Source organism: Lagenorhynchus albirostris, chromosome 1 (genome assembly GCF_949774975.1).
Source record: "Lagenorhynchus albirostris chromosome 1, mLagAlb1.1, whole genome shotgun sequence".
In the NCBI taxonomy this organism is placed as follows: Eukaryota; Metazoa; Chordata; class Mammalia; order Artiodactyla; family Delphinidae; genus Lagenorhynchus; species Lagenorhynchus albirostris.
Genome location: NC_083095.1, coordinates 59976595 through 59996620, shown reverse-complemented (window position 1 = coordinate 59996620; position 20026 = coordinate 59976595). Strand labels below are relative to the sequence as shown.

The 20026-nt window shown below is 35.6% G+C and overlaps 1 protein-coding gene across 2 annotated transcripts in view; it reads right to left on the bottom strand.

Annotated features, from left to right (window-relative positions):
* The window catches only part of SEC23A (SEC23 homolog A, COPII coat complex component), a 65389-nt gene that overhangs the window by 9015 nt on the left and 36348 nt on the right, over positions 1-20026 (bottom strand). For both annotated transcript variants that reach the window (XM_060143254.1, XM_060143264.1), the window contains exons 14-19: positions 16204-16357; positions 9634-9711; positions 7029-7190; positions 4540-4626; positions 3232-3387; positions 1485-1550 (exon numbers count right to left, since the gene is read on the bottom strand). In XM_060143254.1, the coding sequence (XP_059999237.1) occupies positions 1485-1550; positions 3232-3387; positions 4540-4626; positions 7029-7190; positions 9634-9711; positions 16204-16357 (703 nt within the window). The remainder of the gene's footprint in view (positions 1-1484; positions 1551-3231; positions 3388-4539; positions 4627-7028; positions 7191-9633; positions 9712-16203; positions 16358-20026) is intronic.

Sequence of the window (20026 nt, the reverse complement as noted above, 5' to 3'; positions counted from 1 at the left end):
AACACCCACATACTCTAAACATAAAATCACCGATCAACATTTGCCACATTTTCTTTATGTTTCTATATATTTTTCCTTTTCTTTTTCTTCTTGTTAAATAATTTCTGCAAGTTGAAGACATCATGATATTTTACCCCCAAACACTTCAGGATATATCTCTCAAGATCGAGGACAATCTCCTACATAACCACAACACCATTATCACACTCAAGAAATTTAATAATATTATACTAGTATCTGACATATAGTCCACATTCAAATATCACAAATCATCCCAATTATGTTCTTTATAAGCTGTTCTCTCTCTCTAATCCAGAATTCAGTCAGAATTCACATTTTGCATATAGCTGTCTTGCCCTGTGGTAAGTTTTCCTTTCCTGCAACTTCTAATCAAATCTCACCGAGTCTACTTTTGAAATATCGCTCAGATCTACTCTTTTTCACCATCTCGTCTTCCTTCCCTTTCACTTGGATTACTTCCATAGATACAGTTTCAACCTACACACTGCTCCCAATTAATCTTAAGATTCGACTGTATTATCTAAGACTCAAATTTGCCCCTCTGTCCAAAAACCTTCAATAACATTCCATTACTTACCAAATAAAGACTCAGCTCCTCAGTCCTCAGCCTGGCATTGAAGAGTCTCCACAATTTGGCTGCACAATATATTGCCAACTTATAGTTCTACTATTCATCCCTACGTGTACCCTTTACCTTACTCCATACTGTCTTCTCCCTAGAATTCCCTTCCTCATACAATTTCTACTTACTGGATTAATAACCACTCTAAAAGGAAATGTCTCTTTTTCTGAGCTCTATTCTGACACCCTCTCCTGCTGCCACCATGTGACCTCTTCCACTCCTCCTCGTCTATCCCCCTGTAATACTTTAAATCTTCCTAAAAGCACATAGCCCACTCGGCCTTGTACTTTAACTACTTAGGTATGTATTTTATTTCTAATACTAGACTACAAGCTCTTCAAAGGCAGGGATGATCACTGTGGATCTTAAAGTACCAATACAAAGTCATGAAGATTGGAACACTTGATAAATGTTGATATATTGTATCAAGAGGTAGGACTTCCACCAAATTAAAATATATTAATAATGATTTCCAGGCTTCCAGCCTCTCCTGCTCAACCACAATCCCTGACCACTCCCAGCTTACTGTGGCCTTTTATAGTTCATAGTCTAGCATTAAGCTTGAATCATCACCTCCTATCTCATATTATACACTTTATTGCTTTTTGTCTCAAGGGTAAAGTGTTAAGCTTAAAATATGAAGGGGTTCTATCTATTTGATATAATCACTTTTTTATTTTCTGTGGTGCCACCAAATGCTAATTCTATTTTCGACTCTTATTTTTTTATTACTTTTCCAACAGACATTACCAAATACATAGGAAAAAATGTAGCATTCACTAAAATAACAAACTATAATAACACAAAGAAATAATTTCCAACATCTGCTATTTACACTTACCTGTCCCCAGGCATACATATTATTATGAGTCTGTGAAGGGTTGACTTTCGAAAGCAGGAAACGCGCCTTAAAAGCAAAGAAGAAATAACATTATCCATCAAAAATAGATTTGGTCAATATAGGCTAAACAAATGTATTATACTATCTAAACTCAATTTTATTTAATATGTTTTGGTCAAATTAACTTTATTAAAATGCAACTTTAAAAAAATGAACTAAAGTTTGAAATATATAGGCCACTATATGTTACACATAAATAATAAATGTAACCTCTTCTCGCCAAATCATACATACATAATAACATTCATAGTAACAAATACAAATTGTTGAGTCCAAAACTCAGCATATAAAGATTATGTCTGCAACAATTATGACAAGGTTACTGTGACATTTACCAAATACCTAGTCTGAAATGTCATCAGAGGTTGGAAGTCCCCAAAAATGATAAAAATAAAAGCCATGAAAACCTATACATGTTCGTTTACTTTAAACAATGACTCTCAAACTTTTTTAAACTGTAGGCTATTCCATGAGAGCACTTACCCAACGTTTTACCCATCTATCCACTATGCCTTATCATCATTAAATAATAACCAGAATAAAAGAGGAAGACAGCACTACATGTGGTGAAACATCAATGAGAGAACCAGTCATAAATTATTATTACATGTTGGAAGAACAAGGACAGTCCTGCCTTTTGAAATTTAGTACCATATAAAATCTTTTCCTACTCTCAAAGTAGAAACACAAGAGCACTGGCTCACGAGTCAGAACGTCTGGATTCAAATCCCAGTTCCTCCATTTACTATGTTTCCTTGGCCACAAGTATCCTAAGTCTCAGTTTTATTATCTGTAAAATGGAGGTAACAATAGGACTGCTATGAGAATCAAATGAGAGAAGGTATGTAAAGTGCTAACTATCAGCTGTGCAAATTCTCAATACAGGGTAGCTTCTATTATAGTAAAACCCTAATAATAATTGCTATCATTTCTGAATAATAGTTACTGATATTTATTACCTACTATGTAATACTGTGCTAGGCACTAGGGATACATTAATAAACAAAGCAACATCTGTGCTTTTAAGGAACAAGTGAAACAAACATAATAATCTACAATTAATTTATATAACTCTAATAAGAATTACAAGGGAGCAGTAAAAGTGTTTTAAGAGTGTATGTTAAGGGGTCCTGAGTCTTCTGTAAGGCCCAAAAGGGCTATGTGTATATGTACATGTATCTTATTTAATCCTCATAATTCTAAAAATTACACACCTTTTTACAATGCCATAATGCTTTCCTATTATATTTCCTAGAAAATTGAAATGACAGAATGAGGAAAACAGAAGAACATTATGTTACCACAAACTTCGTATTCATAGACTTTACCAGTAAGTAAACAGATTTAAGAAAAGTACACTAAATTATTTCCAAGTTGTTTATATCTTCTTGCTCAACTAAAGCTTGCATACCACCATAATGCCATCCTGGCTCCTTACTAGAGCTGGGCTGGAGGAAGAAGATGGGATAAACCACCAGCTTTAGACAGCTAGTCAATAATCTTACTGCTCTGCTCTCAAAGCTAAAGCAAAAAGCAAGCATACCTTCCCCTGGAAACCATCTGCCCATCTCCTTCCTTTTTTATGTGCCTGGTGAAGCAGTCTATTCAAATTAACGTCAGAAGGCAAGTAGGATCAACTCGTAAAACAAGCAACAAACAAACACACAAACAAATTAACAGTAGTTACCTGACTGCCCCCATGTTCAGTGTCAATGTATCTCGGCATTGGAAATCTGGAGTGAAGGATCTCCTGTGCATCATCCACTGGGGCTTGCAGAAGGTGGCGGAAATTTTCATATTCTGGCATGTCCTGGTATCCCGACTTACGCCACTGAGCTATGGTCTAATTTTACAACAGTTAAAAAATTATGACTTTTTTTCTTGCCTAACCAAAAACTTTAAGAGATTTTTTTCAAATGAAGCAATCTTCAGAAAATAAGAAAATTACAGAACATTATCCTATTTTTTTTTTGAGTTACAAATTTTTTTAAGTTACAAATCCTAATTTCAGTATTCTTGAGTAAACAGATGCAAAATTAGGATATTTCTTCTCCTTTAAAAGTAAAAAGAAATAATAATTCAGCCAGAACAATTGTAAAACGCTATACTTATCATATTAATGTTAGCTAAAAGCTATCTACCTAAGTTTATGATAAATAAGGGGGATTTTCACTACAGAAGATTTCTTAGAGACTTCAAAATTAATGACCTACTATTATGAAGTCTGTACCAATGGAGTTACATTCTCCCAAGATACATAAACATAAAAACTTTAATAATAATAGCAATAATATTATAAAAATAATATACCTGTAAAAGAGCATCTGAATCAATTCTTTTATTAAGGAAAATGACTCCAAAAACCATGTAATTAAATCATCCACAACTTTAAACCTGGCTTGATTTCTAAGTTAACTGAATCAATTAACTGAATCAATCAATGTATACTCTATATTGCTTTATATCTCCATATTTAACAGAGGAACAGTCATCTGCATTTCTGATTTCTCATTTAAGCACATTAATGAGCTATTGAAGAAACAAAAGTACAAAAAGACAAAAGATATAAGCAAAAAACCTAGCTCTGTCATATCATAGACATTACTCTTAAAAGGTAAACAGCACTAGTAACTGGTATCAATTAAAAATAATAATCAATAGGTCTTTTAAAGTCCTGGATAATATCACTTAAAGTAATATTTTGAATAAGGTCTTCACCATTATAGTGCAAATCTAAAATCATTTATAATTAAAACACTGGAAAAATATATCTGCTGAAGTTACTAGAATACTAGACTATAAGCTTGAGTGTAGGTTTGTGAAAAAAAGAGATCTGTATCTCTCAAAGAATCTAGATTTACACATATCTTATAAAAGTGGAAATAAAGCTTATCATAGAGGAAACACTAGTCATATAGTAAAGGGGGAAAGCTTCTATGAATAAAAAGACTTTATTGAATCTACGTGCTTAGCTTTAAATGCTATGGACTCTTACCTCACCATGATAAATCAAAATCTGGAAAAATGTGTCCATAAGGAGAATACGATCTGCAAGAATGCTGCTGCTATCAAGAAGAACCGGCTGACACAAAGAAAACAACGGAAGAGGAAACAGGAAAACATAATTAAAAACATAAAACTGATCTTTCTAGGATATTTTAAATTTTTAAATTTATTACCTTATTACATAAAACCTCTTAGTATTATGAATTCTCAAAGTATATTTCAATTTAAATTTCTGAGGAATCTCTAAACTGAAGTAACAATTGAAAAATAGAGTCCAGTCAAGAGGAAAGAGTCTAACTGATGGTGGCACCACTGAGTGAGAGGGGAAAGGCTTGGGAAAGAACAAATTTGGAGATGGAAAATTAGTACTGAATAAGAAATAGAAGGAAGTGGCCTGAACTTGGGTATCACATGCACAAAGATGGTAATTAAAGCTATATGGTGAGACTGCACCACTTAGAGAAAGGGAAGCTATAGAAGAAGTCAGAGATTGAGCCCGGAGCACGCCAACACTTAGAGGTCGGAAAGGGAGAAACCAGCAGGGAGAGACTGAGAAGGAACAGACAGTGAGGAGGAGGAGGAGTAGGTGTTGTAGGTGTCAGAGAAGCCTACAGCAAAAGGTTTTCAAGGAAAATCCTCAAGGTAAATATTGTTGAGAGTTCCGGCAAGATGAAGGCTTTGGTGACCTTCATAAGAGTTGTTTCAGTATAATTTTGGGACAAGAGGAGTTCCCTGGTGGCCTAGTGGTTAGCATCCTGACCTTTCACTGCTGTGGCCTGGGTTCAATCCCTGGTCAGGAAACTGAGATACCGCAAGCTGCACGGTGTGGCCAAATAAAAAAAATTAAAAAATTAGGGACAAGACTTTAACTAATATAGGTTGAAAAGAGAATGTGACATGGGAACATATAGACAAGTAACTTTCTGCATTTAGCTGTGACTGGGACCAGAGAAATGTGGTGGCAATTAGAGAAAATGTGAAGTCCAGGGGCTTTTTGTTTAACACGAGCGCTATTAAGGTTTCTATGTTAATGAGAATGATCCTGATGAGAGAAAGTGATGATGCAGAAGAGAAAGAGGATAACTTCAAAAGCAAAGTCTTAAGAAAGGAAGCTAATGGGATTCATGGATTAAACAGAGAGCTTGAAATTTGATAGGAGTAGGCAGTGGGATTCCAATTTTCTTCTAAACAGTTTTCTACATTTTCCAGATGTCTACAACTTACATATATTACTATGATGATAAGAAAACAAGTTACTTCTAAAACTTTTTTCCTGATTCAAAGAACTACAAAACCAAACATAGACCAACATATTAAAAATGCATTTTCTAGAAAAGTAGAAACTATGACAAATTACTTTAAAAATTATAGTAACAAAATACAACATTTTAAGGGACTTCCCTGGTGGCGCAGTGGTTAAGAATCCACCTGCCAATGCAGGGGACACAGGCTCAAGCCCTGGTCCGGGAAGATCCCACATGCCGTGGAACAACTAAGCCCATGCGCCACAACTACTGAGCCTGTGCTCTAGAGCTCATGAGCCACAACTACTAAGTTTGTGTGCCACAACTATTGAAGCTCAGGCGCCTAGAGCCCGTGCTCGGCAACAAGAGAAGCCACCGCAATGAGAAGCCCGTGCACCACAACGAAAAGTAGCCCCCGCTCGCCACAACTAGAGAAAGCCTGGCTGCAGCCACAAAGACCCAACACAGCCAAAAACAAATAAATAAAAAATAAATTAATTAATTTAAAAAAATACAACATTTTACCCACTATTTTTTACAAAACAGTGAATAAAGGCATCATTAGAGATCATTAATCAGTAGATATTATAAATATTCTCTTTATAATAACCTTTCCTAAAGTATTATTTTCATACTTTTAAGTAGTGTAACAGATAATTTTAACCTTAGAACGGAAAAACTCTTTATTTAATAATAGGTTAAAATAAGTGTGACAGTTTTCTAAGAAGGCAAAATGGATGATTTTATCACTTTTTTAAGTATATCTTTATAATCAACTGTATCTTTTGTTCCAAAAAGACTATAGGAGAATGAGACTATATTAAAACAAGAAGTTCTGTTTAGACAGAATGCCCTAATTGTCAGACACTAAACTCTGGAATACAGTTTCTAGAATCATCACTACCTCTAGACATTGTTAAAGACATAAGAATAATCATGAGCCCTATAGGATTTAATCAACTAAACGACTAGACAAAATGATCTTTAAAAAGTCTCTTCTACCTCATTGTTGTTTTATTTTTTAATGATTTCCTAATACAGCCTAGCATTGTATATAGCATATAGTAAGCACTCATAAATATTTTTAAGTGAATATATGAATAACTTAAGATAACTACACTTGAATTAAATTCTTATATTTAATAACTATATTTAAAGAAAAACCTAGTTGTTTTATTTTTTTAATAGCACACATCACAGTAACAAAACCAATTTCTTTTTCTGTCCCTCTTACCTCTGGTGGTCCACTAAAAGAATATGCATACAGAATAGGCTGAATCATGATTAGAGACTGGGTCAAATCTTGACGCATAAAATGGTGACGATAATATGAACTCTCGTCAGGACTATTGTTAAACACTTGCAAGAAAGGAGATCTTCTTAAATGAAACATAAACTATAAGATAAAACATGTGAGATAGCTTTTACTGATTTTAATGTTACAACAGAAGTTTACTACTACAAAAGCATTTGATTACAACCATTAACACAATAAAACAACACCTTACAATAAGAACATTCTAAATTGTATTTCTCAGAAAGAATCTTACTCATGATATTTATCAGTTACTTAAAAATATAATTCAACAACAACTTAAAAATTAAAGAAAAAAGATGACTCAAAAGGAAAACAAGAATAGGGACAAAAACCCCTCGCTCAGATCTAAGTTATTAGAGACTGATGCTAGGTGATGCATTAGCAGCAACCTTTGTTTTTATTCTTCATCTCTCTGTCCACATCTCTGAGCCTTTTTATTTCTATTCATTACCACCACCAAAAGACTCTAAGAGAACATAAAAATAGATTAACAGATAGATCCCCAAAACTGCACTGGTTTAAAAAAAAAAGGACATATATACCCACTTATTTCTTAATATTTAAGGTCTCCTTTATCCTTAAGAAACATTCTCTAGACTTTGTTTCATAATTTCTTTCTCCTTTCCTTTTCTCCCCTTCTACCTACTCCTCATGTGAAAGAGATCAAAAAGGGGGTGAATTAGGCCTGAATGAAGGACAGCTACACTGTCCTTTGACACCAGGGGTCTTTGATATAACCAATAGGATCAGCTCCAAAATACTCCCATTTGTCTTTTAGTTACTTCTCTCAACTTCCTTCAGCCCTCAGGTCTCAAGTGCCTACATGCTGCCCTGCCTGGGACTCATTCCACAGCTCTCTCCCAACACATGCCACTCATTGAAATTCTTATTCCTGTTCCTTCTTTCAGTGATCCATAATTCATTGAGAGGCTCTCTCATCCCTTACCACTTCAAATCATTCTTGTTTACTTACAAAAATGTATAATTGGTAAATCTGGGGGTAAATATTTTATAAATGAAGACCTCCCTTAGATTTAGTTTATGTCACCTTTTAGAAGATCATAAGGCTTTGAAAACCCAAAGAGAAAAGCACTTCTGGGTCCTCTGGCTCTCTACTTTCAATGAGAGGAAAAGATGGGATGCCCAGATCTCTTGGAAGATCCAAAAGCCCAAAGAGAAGGCTTGGAGAGGGAGAGAAGAGAAAGTAAGGAAAGTGTGGAGAATTTAGTCAAATACTTAGACTAATGCCCTCAATTCCCTTTCCTATTAGTTTCTCTATGAAGATGAGGCCTGAGAATTCCCAAAACACAAAGGGTTGCCTCCCTTAAGACAAATAGACCCTGCCTTTTCCTAGCTCCCCAAAACCTCAACCAGAGATTTAGGAAAGTCTCCCCCTATAAACATGGAGCTTCTAGATTACAGATTACTAAAAGATTTTCAAAAAATAAGTATAGCTCTTATACTTCAACTTAATAAAGTTGAAGCTTTAAACAAATTTTTTGTGAGCAAAAATTTGAATTTCCACATCTCAATATTAATCATCCTTCCAGACTGAGCTAAAACAAAACACTACCTCTTCTATAAAGATATATCAGGGCTTCCCTGGTGGCGCAGTGATTGAGAGTCCGCCTGCCGATGCAGGAGACACGGGTTCGTGCCCCGGTCCGGGAAGATCCCACATGCTGCGGAGCGGCTGGGCCCGTAAGCCTGCGCGTCTGGAGCCTGTGCTCCGCAACGGGAGAGGCCACAACAGTGAGAAGCCCGCGTACCGCCAAAAAAAAAACAAAGATATATCAAATCATCCGTTTGGAAGGATTCTTTAAAGTTTCCTTTAAATGTTATATATCTCTCATAGTATTTCTCACTTTCTTTTCTGTGTTATTTATGTATATTTCATATCTCACTCTTCAGAATGAAAGCTCCTTGACAGTGGGATCCATGTCAGCCATCTCTATTCTCCTAAATTCCTTGCACATAGTATATACTCAGTTGAATAAATATTATCTCTATTACTCATCATATAAACAACCTAGACTTTTAAAAATATCTATCGAAACAACACATAGACTCCACTACCCAAGTGGAAAAGGTTCTGTAAGATAAATCAAATTAGCTTCTTTTCTATTTATCTGGGATGTCCCCATAAAGTTGTTCTCAGGCAATGAGACCATGCTATAAGACTAGCTGATTTGTAAAATTACTTCCTTTTGGTACTACTGTAATTAGTTAGATTCCTTATATCAGATGGAAAGCTAATCTGCTTCACACCTAATTCTACTCCACAGTAGGGTTCCAGTGTAAATTTCTACTCAACACAAATAAATGCTATCTGCAAGGCCATCATAAAAATACTACATACTTTTCACTAGCTATTCAAGCATAATACTAATTTCTTAACTATCTCAAAACTTAAAACCTAACCAAAAGAATGACCCTATAAAATGAGTAATAAAAGACAACAGGAAAAGTGAAACCCAATGCTCCTGTCAACACTAAGAACACGGACCTTTTATCTACTTACCTGTGGATAAAGGGAGAAAGTTTCTGAAAATCTGAAGGAACTTGGATCATCTTTGTGATACTCTCCAAATTTCTGACACTAAATAAAATAAAACATGTTAGTAATATATTCCCTGGCACAGAGCTAAAACTTTGTCTATGCATACTCTATTTTTTTGAATGTTTGTCACTTTTAATTCAGGAACTATGAACAAACACAAACAATTCTGTTTAAAAAAAGAATTTCCAAATCTGTTCTGTATGATAACACACAAAATTGCTTGGGACACAAATTAAAGAGAGCAAATATGTCCCATCAGCTGCATACTCTATTTTTAAAGTTATTACTCTTTAGGAGGCAAGATACTTGATATAGGATAAAACTGGAATATTTACTTATAGACTTACCAAGAGAATGATTACAACCAAAGACATAAACTTGAATTTTGGAAACAAATAATACATTGCTCCAATGCAAAACAACTCATCTTAAAATGTTTGAATTTTTTTAACTAAGTGTCTCTGATAGCAAATAAAGAGCTCTTGGATGATGGCCAGAAGAGCTCAACAGGCACCCCCTAAGACTCTACTTAAAAAAGACAATAGTCTACTGACAGAAAGATGCACTATCAAAATACCATAGTGGCTCCAAAGGCAAATTGATGGTATAAAATTGGGTACACTAGAAAAAAGACCAAAAAGAAAGAACTGTTGAAGAAAATCAAGATCAACAGGTAAACCGGTAAAGAAGAAATGCAAAGGCAGAAAGTGGAAGGAAATCAAGGAGACACATACTCTAGCAACAGAGAAGTAAACCCTCTATGATAATGTGACAAAAGGCATCTAAATAACTGAGATAATCCACATGAGAAAGTGCTTAGCACAATGACTGACACTAAGCACTCAATAAATGTTAGCTTCCTCTCGTTCTTGAGCAAAGTCTCTGACCTGAAAAGTTTTTATAGTACTTATGTAACTGGTCTACTTCCTGGCAACGTTTATCGGTACTTGAATATGATCAAGGGCAAAAACAATAAGCAAAAAATAACAAAAGGTTCACTGTTGCAAGTAGTACAGGACTTTTACAGCCTAAAATGTTCAACTAAATAATTTATGTAGTTATCTGTGCCTTAAAGAGCACATACGAAGGCCTAATTGCTTTGATCACATTTTTTGGCTTCCAGGAAAAATCATTTCAGAACCACAGTTATCCAAAGGATAGAAAAGCTATAGTTGTAGCACTAATCCTCAGAAGATAGATCTTGGTATGTGGGAATAAGAATGTTTCTGTCTTCAAAGCCCCCTAATAACACTTCACTGACGAAACTTACAGAGTTGGATAATAATCTTCACTGTCCAGTATGAAAGCCACTAGCTATGATCCAATTTAAATTAATTAAATTGTATTAGAATCCAGTTCCTCAGTTGCACTAGCCATATTTCAAGTGCTCAAGAGCCACATGTGGGTAGTAGTTCCATAATGGACAGTGTCGAACACAGAACATTTCCACCACTGTAGAAAGTTCTCTTGGACAGTGCTGATCTAGAATATAAAAATACACTTGAGATCTAGAATATCAAACACATTGAAAAGATTTTGTGGAAAAGCCAATATGTCACACATTATCTGATTTGATTATAAATAAGATTGGTAACTTTTTCACATGTTTATTGGTCACTTGCATTCCTTCTTTTGCTAATTCCTTGCTCATCACCTTTGCTCATCTTTTGCCCAAATACTACTGATTTGTAACAGCTCTTGCACATGAAAATGTTCACATTCTGTCATACATATGACAAATGTTGGCATGAAATTCTGCTAATAGTATTTTTACCACACAGACTTTTGTCTCATTTTAATGCAATAAAATCTTTTAATATTTTTATTTAATGGTTCCTGATTTTACCTTTCATGTATAAAATCCTTCTGCATCCAGAGGCTAAACACATATTAACCTATTTTTTGATAAATATCATCTATACTCTACCAAAGACAACAATATAAATTTTGTATAATATACACATACATAAATTTCTAATCTTTGGGTTACTTCTTAAAATTTTTTTGAACACCTATCAAATGCCCCAGCATTAGTTACTGGAATCATGAGGAGTAGTCCTTATTCACAACCCAAACAAAACACTAATAAAAATGAGCAAAAAGACTGAAGCATAAAGGAGGTATATCAAAGATCCACCGTTTGAGTTATTTAGAAGTAATAAGACTGGGCAGATAAAGCATCAGTAATACAATTTTCTTGAGGAAAATAACAACACTTGCAAGAAGTTTAGTCATGTCTTCAATTCAGCAATTAGTTATGCATAAAGCCATCCACATAAATGGGCCCAAAGGGTCACAGCATAACCTCTATAAGAAAATGGTAGGGCTTCCCTGGTGGCGCAGTGGTTGAGAGTCTGCCTGCTGATGCAGCGGACACGGGTTCGTGCCCCGGTCCGGGAAGACCCCACATGCCGCGGAGTGGCTAGGCCCATGAGCCATGGCCACTGAGCCTGCACGTCTGGAGCCTGTGCTCCGCAATGGTAGAGGCCACAACAGTGAGAGGCCCGCATACCGCAAAAAAAAAAAAAAAAAGAAAATGGTAATGACAAAAGTGGTCCTCCTTAAAAACAGCACAACTGAAGTGCCTGGTCCCACTGGTATAGCAAGAAGAAAACCTAGCTGTGATAAAATTTGCAAGGAAAGCCCCAAGAGTCTTAAACAAGAGAGATTTCCTGGGAATGAAATTTCCTGAGAAATGATTTCCTGAGAGATGAACTGTTTATCCATCGTAGCTAGCAGCACAGCTGAAGGGAGTAGTTAGTGGGTAAACCAAAGGTCAAAGATGAAAAAAATCAAATAGTAATTTTAAGTTATACGAAGATGTCATTCAGTAGAAAAGGTCAGAAGCCAAAAAGGTAAGGAAGGAACAGATCCATGAAGCCAGACACAAGATGGACCCAAACAAGAGTCTGAGAATGGAAGCAGCATATATCATGTGTTATACCGATATCTTAAGTGATTCTGACCAAGGAGAATGAAAGCTTATATTAAAGCTGTCAGAAGCAAATGTGGTACCAGCACCAATCTGGCCATATGATGCTCATTAGCTACAAAATAGTTTTTAAAAAGATGTTTATTTCTGTTTTTTTTCTTCTATTTTATCTATTTTAATTGAGGTATAGTAGCTTTACAATGTTGTGTTAGTTTCTGCTGTACAACAAAGTGAATCAGCTATATGTATACATATATCCCCTCCCTCTTAGATCTCCCTCCTACGCTGCTGCCATCCCACCCATCTAGGTCACCACAGAGCACCGAGCTGAGCTCCCTGCGCTATACAGCAGGTTCCCACTAGCTTATTTTTAATTAAAATGACTCTTAGTCATCAAGAAAAAAAGAAAACAGTTATATTCACTATACCAAATTGAGGCAAGAAGTTTGTTAGCATAATTTCACAGGTTTTTCATTAGGAAAAAAATTAGAAAAGTGTAGTACCTAAGAGTTATTAATCCTTTCTCTGTTCGTGTTGCTATCATTGTTATAGTTGAAAATTCAGCAATAGGGAATCAGGACAAAAAATGAGGCTAGGGATTTCCCTAGTGGCACAGTGGTTAGAATCTGCCTGCCAATGCAGGGGACATGGGTTCGATCTCTGGTCTGGGAAGTTCCCACATGCCACGGAGCAACTAAGCCTGTGCACAACTACTGAGCCTGCGCTCTAGAGCCTGAGAGGCCACAACTACTGAGCCCACGAGCTGCAACTACTGAAGCCCACGCACTCTAGAGCCCATGCTACGCAATGAGAGAAGCCACCACAATGAGAAGCTTGCGCCCCACCACGAAGAGTAGCCCCTGCTCTCCGCAACTAGAGAAAGCCCACGCCCAGCAACAAAGACCCAACACAGCCAAAAATAAATAAAATTTTAAAAAATTAAAAAATGAGGCTACACTATGTTAGCTACTTAGAATAGCTTCTATAACTAAGGTTCATCTGTCATCACCTGAAACTTCACTTCAATTGTACACTAATTTGATTCAACCAATTAAAGAAAAGAATGTAAAAACCATATTCCCACCACTTTTACCATATATTAGTCACTAGGATTTCTATAAGAAACTGTGATCTTTTTAAAAATTATTTTTTGAACTTTGCACACCATATGATGCCAGCCACAGTGATGCAGTTTCCAGGTTATCCTGTTAGCAGTTTCATTGCAGATCTTTTAGTCTCACGTGGCAGTAGGACTATATTCATTTGGATAACTCCATTCTCAGTTTTTGACACAAGACAAGGGGCGGGTCATGGATAATTGATGAAAGCTGTTTTGCAAAGAAAGCACGGCAATAGTCTGATGATATCAGCCTTTCCCTCTGAAACTACCTCCACCAATCCCCTCTTACACACAGTTGCCAGCTGACTCATGGAACAGACAAGCTATACTGCTGTGACAGACGAGCCGAGTATAATTTTCATTATGTCATGACTCGCCTGTCCTCTACCCTCAACTTGCTGCTGTTGTAAACGGTGCAAACTGCAGGATATGTAGCTTAGAATTGAATTATATTGTGAGATTTTTATCATTTTGTACTTTTTGCAACTGTCTCATTCAGTTATTTACAAGACCAAGTCTATGTTATATTTTATTAGCATTTGTGTTTTACAGGCATGTCAAACAATATGGCAATTTTTGAAGCTGAGGTGTGAGAAGAGAAAGATTCTAGACAGAAGCCTACAGAGAATTCCGAAGAATTACAATCTTCTGAGTCATTTCACTAAACCCATACAACAGAACACAGAAAAAGTCCATCTTCACACTGAAAGCTACTTACCAGTGGGTTTTATGTGGGGCTGATAAGCCAAGTTGTACTATCCAATTTTGTGTCATGTCATAACCTACAAATGTAGTACTAGCTCCAGCAAAATGGAAAAAGTACTTTACTACAAATCATAACCATTTGACAAATAAAGGTGCTGATCACTTCAAACAGCTTTTAGACTCTCAAAACAATAAAGCGTTTGTTAAAACAAAGTCACAATCAGTGAAAAGGCTCAGGAAGCAAGATACTTCAGAGCAAAATTTATTATCTAGAAAAGGAAAAGTCATATAGTTGATGAGTGCTAACAATGACATGTAAAATTACAGTAAGTAAAATGCTAGGACAAGATGAAGTCTGAGAAACTGAAAAGGTTCCATCTTAAAACAATATAACAAGTGGATGCATTCATGACATGTTACATGATGCTGAAGAGTTTTGTGTAAATTAGCTGAAAAATAACAGCTTCTCTATTCAGGTTGATGAGTCAACGGATTTCACCAATGTCATGTCAAGTTGCTAAATAATAGTGAAATTCAAGAGAACTTTTCTGCTGCCCTAAATAAGCAAAGGTCAAAAATATATTTAATGTTTTGATCCTCTTATATGGAAACAAAAGTCCACCTTGGAGGAACTATGTTGACATTTGTACTGACGGTGTCCAATCAGTGGTTGACTCCAAGAGAGATTTTATGCCTATTGTTAAAAAAAGACAGGCTGATGTCGTCATAAGACTGCTTTATTCACAAAGAGGTGCTAGTGTAAAAACACCCTCAGAAATGAAAGAATAAAAGCTCTGGATGATGCTACAAAAAATGACTAACTTTATTAAACAAAGACTAGTTCCCTCGATAATGTTTTAAAAACTGTGTGAAAATCTAGACAAAGGGCACAAAAACCTCCTGCTACAAACAGACATTTGATAGCTTAACAGAGAGAGTTCTCAACAGGCTGTCTGAGCTGAAGGGTGAACTGAAGAGGTACTTTCAAGGAAATTATAGGCCAGAATTTGCTGAGTGAAAATGAAGCATTAAGAACAGAACTTGGGACTTCCTTGGTGGCACAGTGCATAAGACTCTGAGCTCCCAATGCAGGGGGCCTGGGTTCAATCCCTGGTCAGGAAATGAGATCCCACATGCATGCCACAACTAAGAAGCCCGCGTGCTGCAACTAAGACCTGGTGCAACCAAATAAATAAATATTTAAAAAAAAAAAAAAGAAAGAACAGAACTAAGCATTCTAGGTCATAGTGAAAGTAATGGGCTCCTGACATGTTAAAAGCTCAAGTAAATCATCAGTATCAATAACTTTATTAACATACACTTTGGTAATCTAGATCTAGATAAAAAAGACTTGCCTATATTTTTATATGTTAATGTGTATAATTTTTATACCCTAATTAATTTCTCTTAAAATTTCCATTAAAATGAAAATAGAAAATTTAAACCACAGCAATGAAGGAAAATATGCAAAAAAGGAGTAAAAACAGATATAGTAATTTAGGATTAAATTGGGAATTAATTTCATATCAGCCCCCCAAAATAATAACAATAATAGGTTACATAATTGTCACTCTTTTATTTTAAGGAAAAAAGGCATTTTCATTTCCTGGAAGAGATAAATTAACTCTGCTATTCATTAATATGCCTTTCTCAGCAACTTTATTAGGAGTCCGTCATACAGACTTTCAGTTACACTGTCAAGTACCATGAAAGAAAATAATTGACTACAAATAAATGTGTACAGATTTAGAACAGTATGATGTTTACTTCTTACCAGTCGAATGAGCTGTCTGTCTAGCCATCTAAGCACATCTGGACCTTCTTCTGTTTCTGCTCTATATATTGCCAGTCGAGCCATAAGAATGGCAGCTGCCTCCTGGTCAAAAGATGCAGCAATGTTTTGGATTTGAGTTTGAGCATCTGCCCAGCTAAAGACAAGAAGAAGAAAGCAAGAAGTGCTGCTAAATTATTATATTCATGATATCATAGTTGGCTGTCACACAGATTTAAATTTAAAACATACAGAAAATTACTTCAATATTTCAAAATTCCAACATTACCTAGAAAAATTAGCTTTAAAAAAAATCACTAGTAGTAGTTTCAGTATAGTACTCACTGTTTTTCAGAAAAATATATCCAAACCTAATAAAATTCTCTAAAATAACTGTAAAGGTCGATTTCCAAACATATTCGTTAAAACATTAAGATTTTTACATGTAAAAATGTGTGTGCATATGCACATAGATATACAAGTTGGTATATCAGACTTTAAAAATTCACTTCTTCAATTTTATAAAAGCAAAAATATGGAAATAGAAAAATAAAGTTTTCTCCCAGACTAAGTAATTGTCATTTACTAAACTGGAAAATGAATAAACTATCAGAATATTTTCTCATTGGTCTTTAGTTCAATTATTAGTGATAAAAATTAAATAATTAATATTATTATTTTTACATCTCCATTGGAGTATAATTGCTTTACAATGGTGTGTTAGTTTCTGCTTTATAACAAAGTGAATCAGTTATACATATACATATATCCCCATATCTCTTCCCTCTTGTGTCTCCCTACCTCCCACCCTCCCTATCCCACCCCTCCAGGTGGTCACAAAGCACCGAGCTGATCTCCCTGTGCTATGCAGCTGCTTCCCACTAGCTATCTATTTTATGTTTGGTAGTGTATATATGTCCATGCCACTCTCTCACTTTGTCACAGTTTACCCTTCCCCCTCCCCATAGCCTCAAGTCCATTCTCTAGTAGGTCTGTGTCTTTATTCCTGTCTTACCTCTAGGTTATTCATGAAATTTTTTTTTCTTAGATTCCACATACATGTGTTAGCATACGATATTTTTCTTTCTCTTTCTGACTTACTTCACTGTGTATGACAGACTCTAGGTCCATCCACCTAACTACAAATAACTCCATTTCGTTTCTTTTTATGGCTGAGTAATATTCCATTGTATATATGTGCCACATCTTCTTTATCCATTCATCTGATGATGGACAATTAGGTTGTTTCCATCTCCTGGCAACTGTAAATACAGCTGCAATGCACATTTTGGTACATGACCCTTTTTGCATTATGGTTTTCTCAGGTTATATGCCCAGTAGTGGGATTGCTGGGTCATATGGTAGTTCTATTTGTAGTTTTTGAAGGAACCTCCATACTGTTCTCCATAGTGGCTGTACCAATTCACATTCCCACCAGCAGTGCAAGAGTGTTCCCTTTTCTCCACACCCTCTCCAGCATTTATTGTTTCTACATTTTTTTATGATGGCCATTCTGACCAGTATGAGATGATATCTCATTGTAGTTTTGATTTGCATTTCTCTAATGATTAATGATGTTGAGCATTCTTTCCTGTGTTTGTTGGCAGTCTGTATATCTTCTTTGGAGAAATGTCTATTTAGGTCTTCTGCCCATTTTTGGATTGGGTTTTTTTTTGTTATTGAGCTGCATGAGCTGCTTGTAAATTTTGGAGATTATTCCTTTGTCAGTTGCTTCATTTGCAAATATTTTCTCCCATTCTGAGGGTTGTCTTTTCGTCTTGTTTATGGTTTCCTTTGCTGTGCAAAAGCTTTTAAGCTTCATTAGGTCCCATTTGTTTATTTTTGTTTTTATTTCCATTTCTCTAGAAGATGGGTCGAAAAGGATCTTGCTGTGATTTATGTCATAGATGTTCTGCCTATGTTTTCCTCTAAGAGTTTGATAGTTTCTGGCCTTACATTTAGGTCTTTAATGCATTTTGAGCTTATTTTTGTGTATGGTGTTAGGGAGTGTTCTAATCTCAAACTTTTACATGTAGCTGTCCAGTTTTCCCAGCACCACTTATTGAAGAGGCTGTCCTTTCTCCACTGTACATTCCTGCCTCCCTTATCAAAGATAAGGTGACCATATTTGCGTGGGTTTATCTCTGGGCTTTCTATCCTGTTCCATTGATCTATCTTTCTGTTTTTGTGCCAGTACCACACTGTCTCGATTACTGTACCTTTGTAGTATAGTCTAAAGTCACGCAGCCTGATTCCTCCAGCTCCGTTTTTCGTTCTCAAGATTGCTTTGGCTATTCAGGATCTTTTGCGTTTCCATACAAATTGTGAAATTTTTTGTTCTAGTTCTGTGAAAAATGCCAGTGGTAGTTTGATAGGGATTGCATTGAATCTGTAGATTGCTTTGAGTAGTAGAGTCATTTTCACAATGTTGTTTCTTCCAATCCAAGAACATGGTATATCTCTCCATCTATTTGTATCATCTTTAATTTCTTTCATCAGTGTCTTATAATTTTCTGCATACAGGTCTTTTGTCTCCTTAGGTAGGTTTATTCCTAGATATTTTATTGTTTTTGTTGCAATGGTAAATGGGAATGTTTTCTTGATTTCACTTTCAGATTTTTCATCATTAGTGTATAGGAATGCCAGAGATTTCTGTGCATTAATTTTGTATCCTGCTACTTTACCAAATTCATTGATTAGCTCTAGTAGTTTTCTGGTAGCATGTTTAGGATTCTCTATCTATAGTATCATGTCATCTGCAAACAGAGGCAGCTTTACTTCTTTTCCGATTTGGATTCCTTTTATTTCCTTTTCTTCTCTGATTGCTGTGGCTAAAACTGCCAAAACTATGTTGAATAAGAGTGGTGAGAGTGGGCAACCTTGTCTTGTTCCTGATCTTAGTGGAAATGCTTTCAGTTTTTCACCATTGAGGATGATGTTTGCTGTGGCTTTGTCATATATGGCCTTTATTATGTAGAGGAAAGTTCTCTCTATGCCTACTTTCTGGAGGGTTTTTATCATAAATGGGTGTTGAATTTTGTCAAAAGCTTTCTCTCCATCTATTGAGATGACCATATGGTTTTTCTCCTTCGATTTATTAATATGGTGTATCACGTTGATTGATTTGCGTATACTGAAGAATCCTTGCATTCCTGGCATAAACCCCACTTGATCATGGTGTATGATCCTTTTAATGTGCTGTTGGATTCTGTTTGCTAGTATTTTGTTGAGGATTTTTGCATCTATGTTCATCAGTGATATTGGCCTGTAGTTTTCTTTCTTTGTGACATCCTTGTCTGGTTTTGGTATCAGGGTGATGGTGGCCTCGTAGAATGAGTTTGGGAGTGTTCCTCCCTCTGCTATATTTTGGAAGAGTTTGAGAAGGATAGGTGTTAGCTCTTCTCTAAATGTTTGATAGAATTCCCCTGTGAAGCCATCTGGTCCTGGGCTTTTGTTTGTTGGAAGAGTTTTAATCACAGTTTCAATTTCAGTGCTTGTGATTGGTCTGTTCATATTTTCTATTTCTTCCTGATTCAGTCTTGGCAGGTTGTGCATTTCTTAGAATTTGTCCATTTCTTCCAGATTGTCCATATTATTGGCATAGAGTTGCTTGTAGTAATCTCTCATGATCTTTTGTATTTCTGCAGTGTCAGTTGTTACTCTTCCTTTTTCATTTCTAATTCTATTGATTTGAGTCTTCTCCCTTTTTTTCTTGATGAGTCTGCCTAATGGTTTATCAATTTTGTTTATCTTCTCAAAGAACCAGCTTTTAGTTTTATTGATCTTTACTATCGTTTCCTTCATTTCTTTTTCATTTATTTCTGAT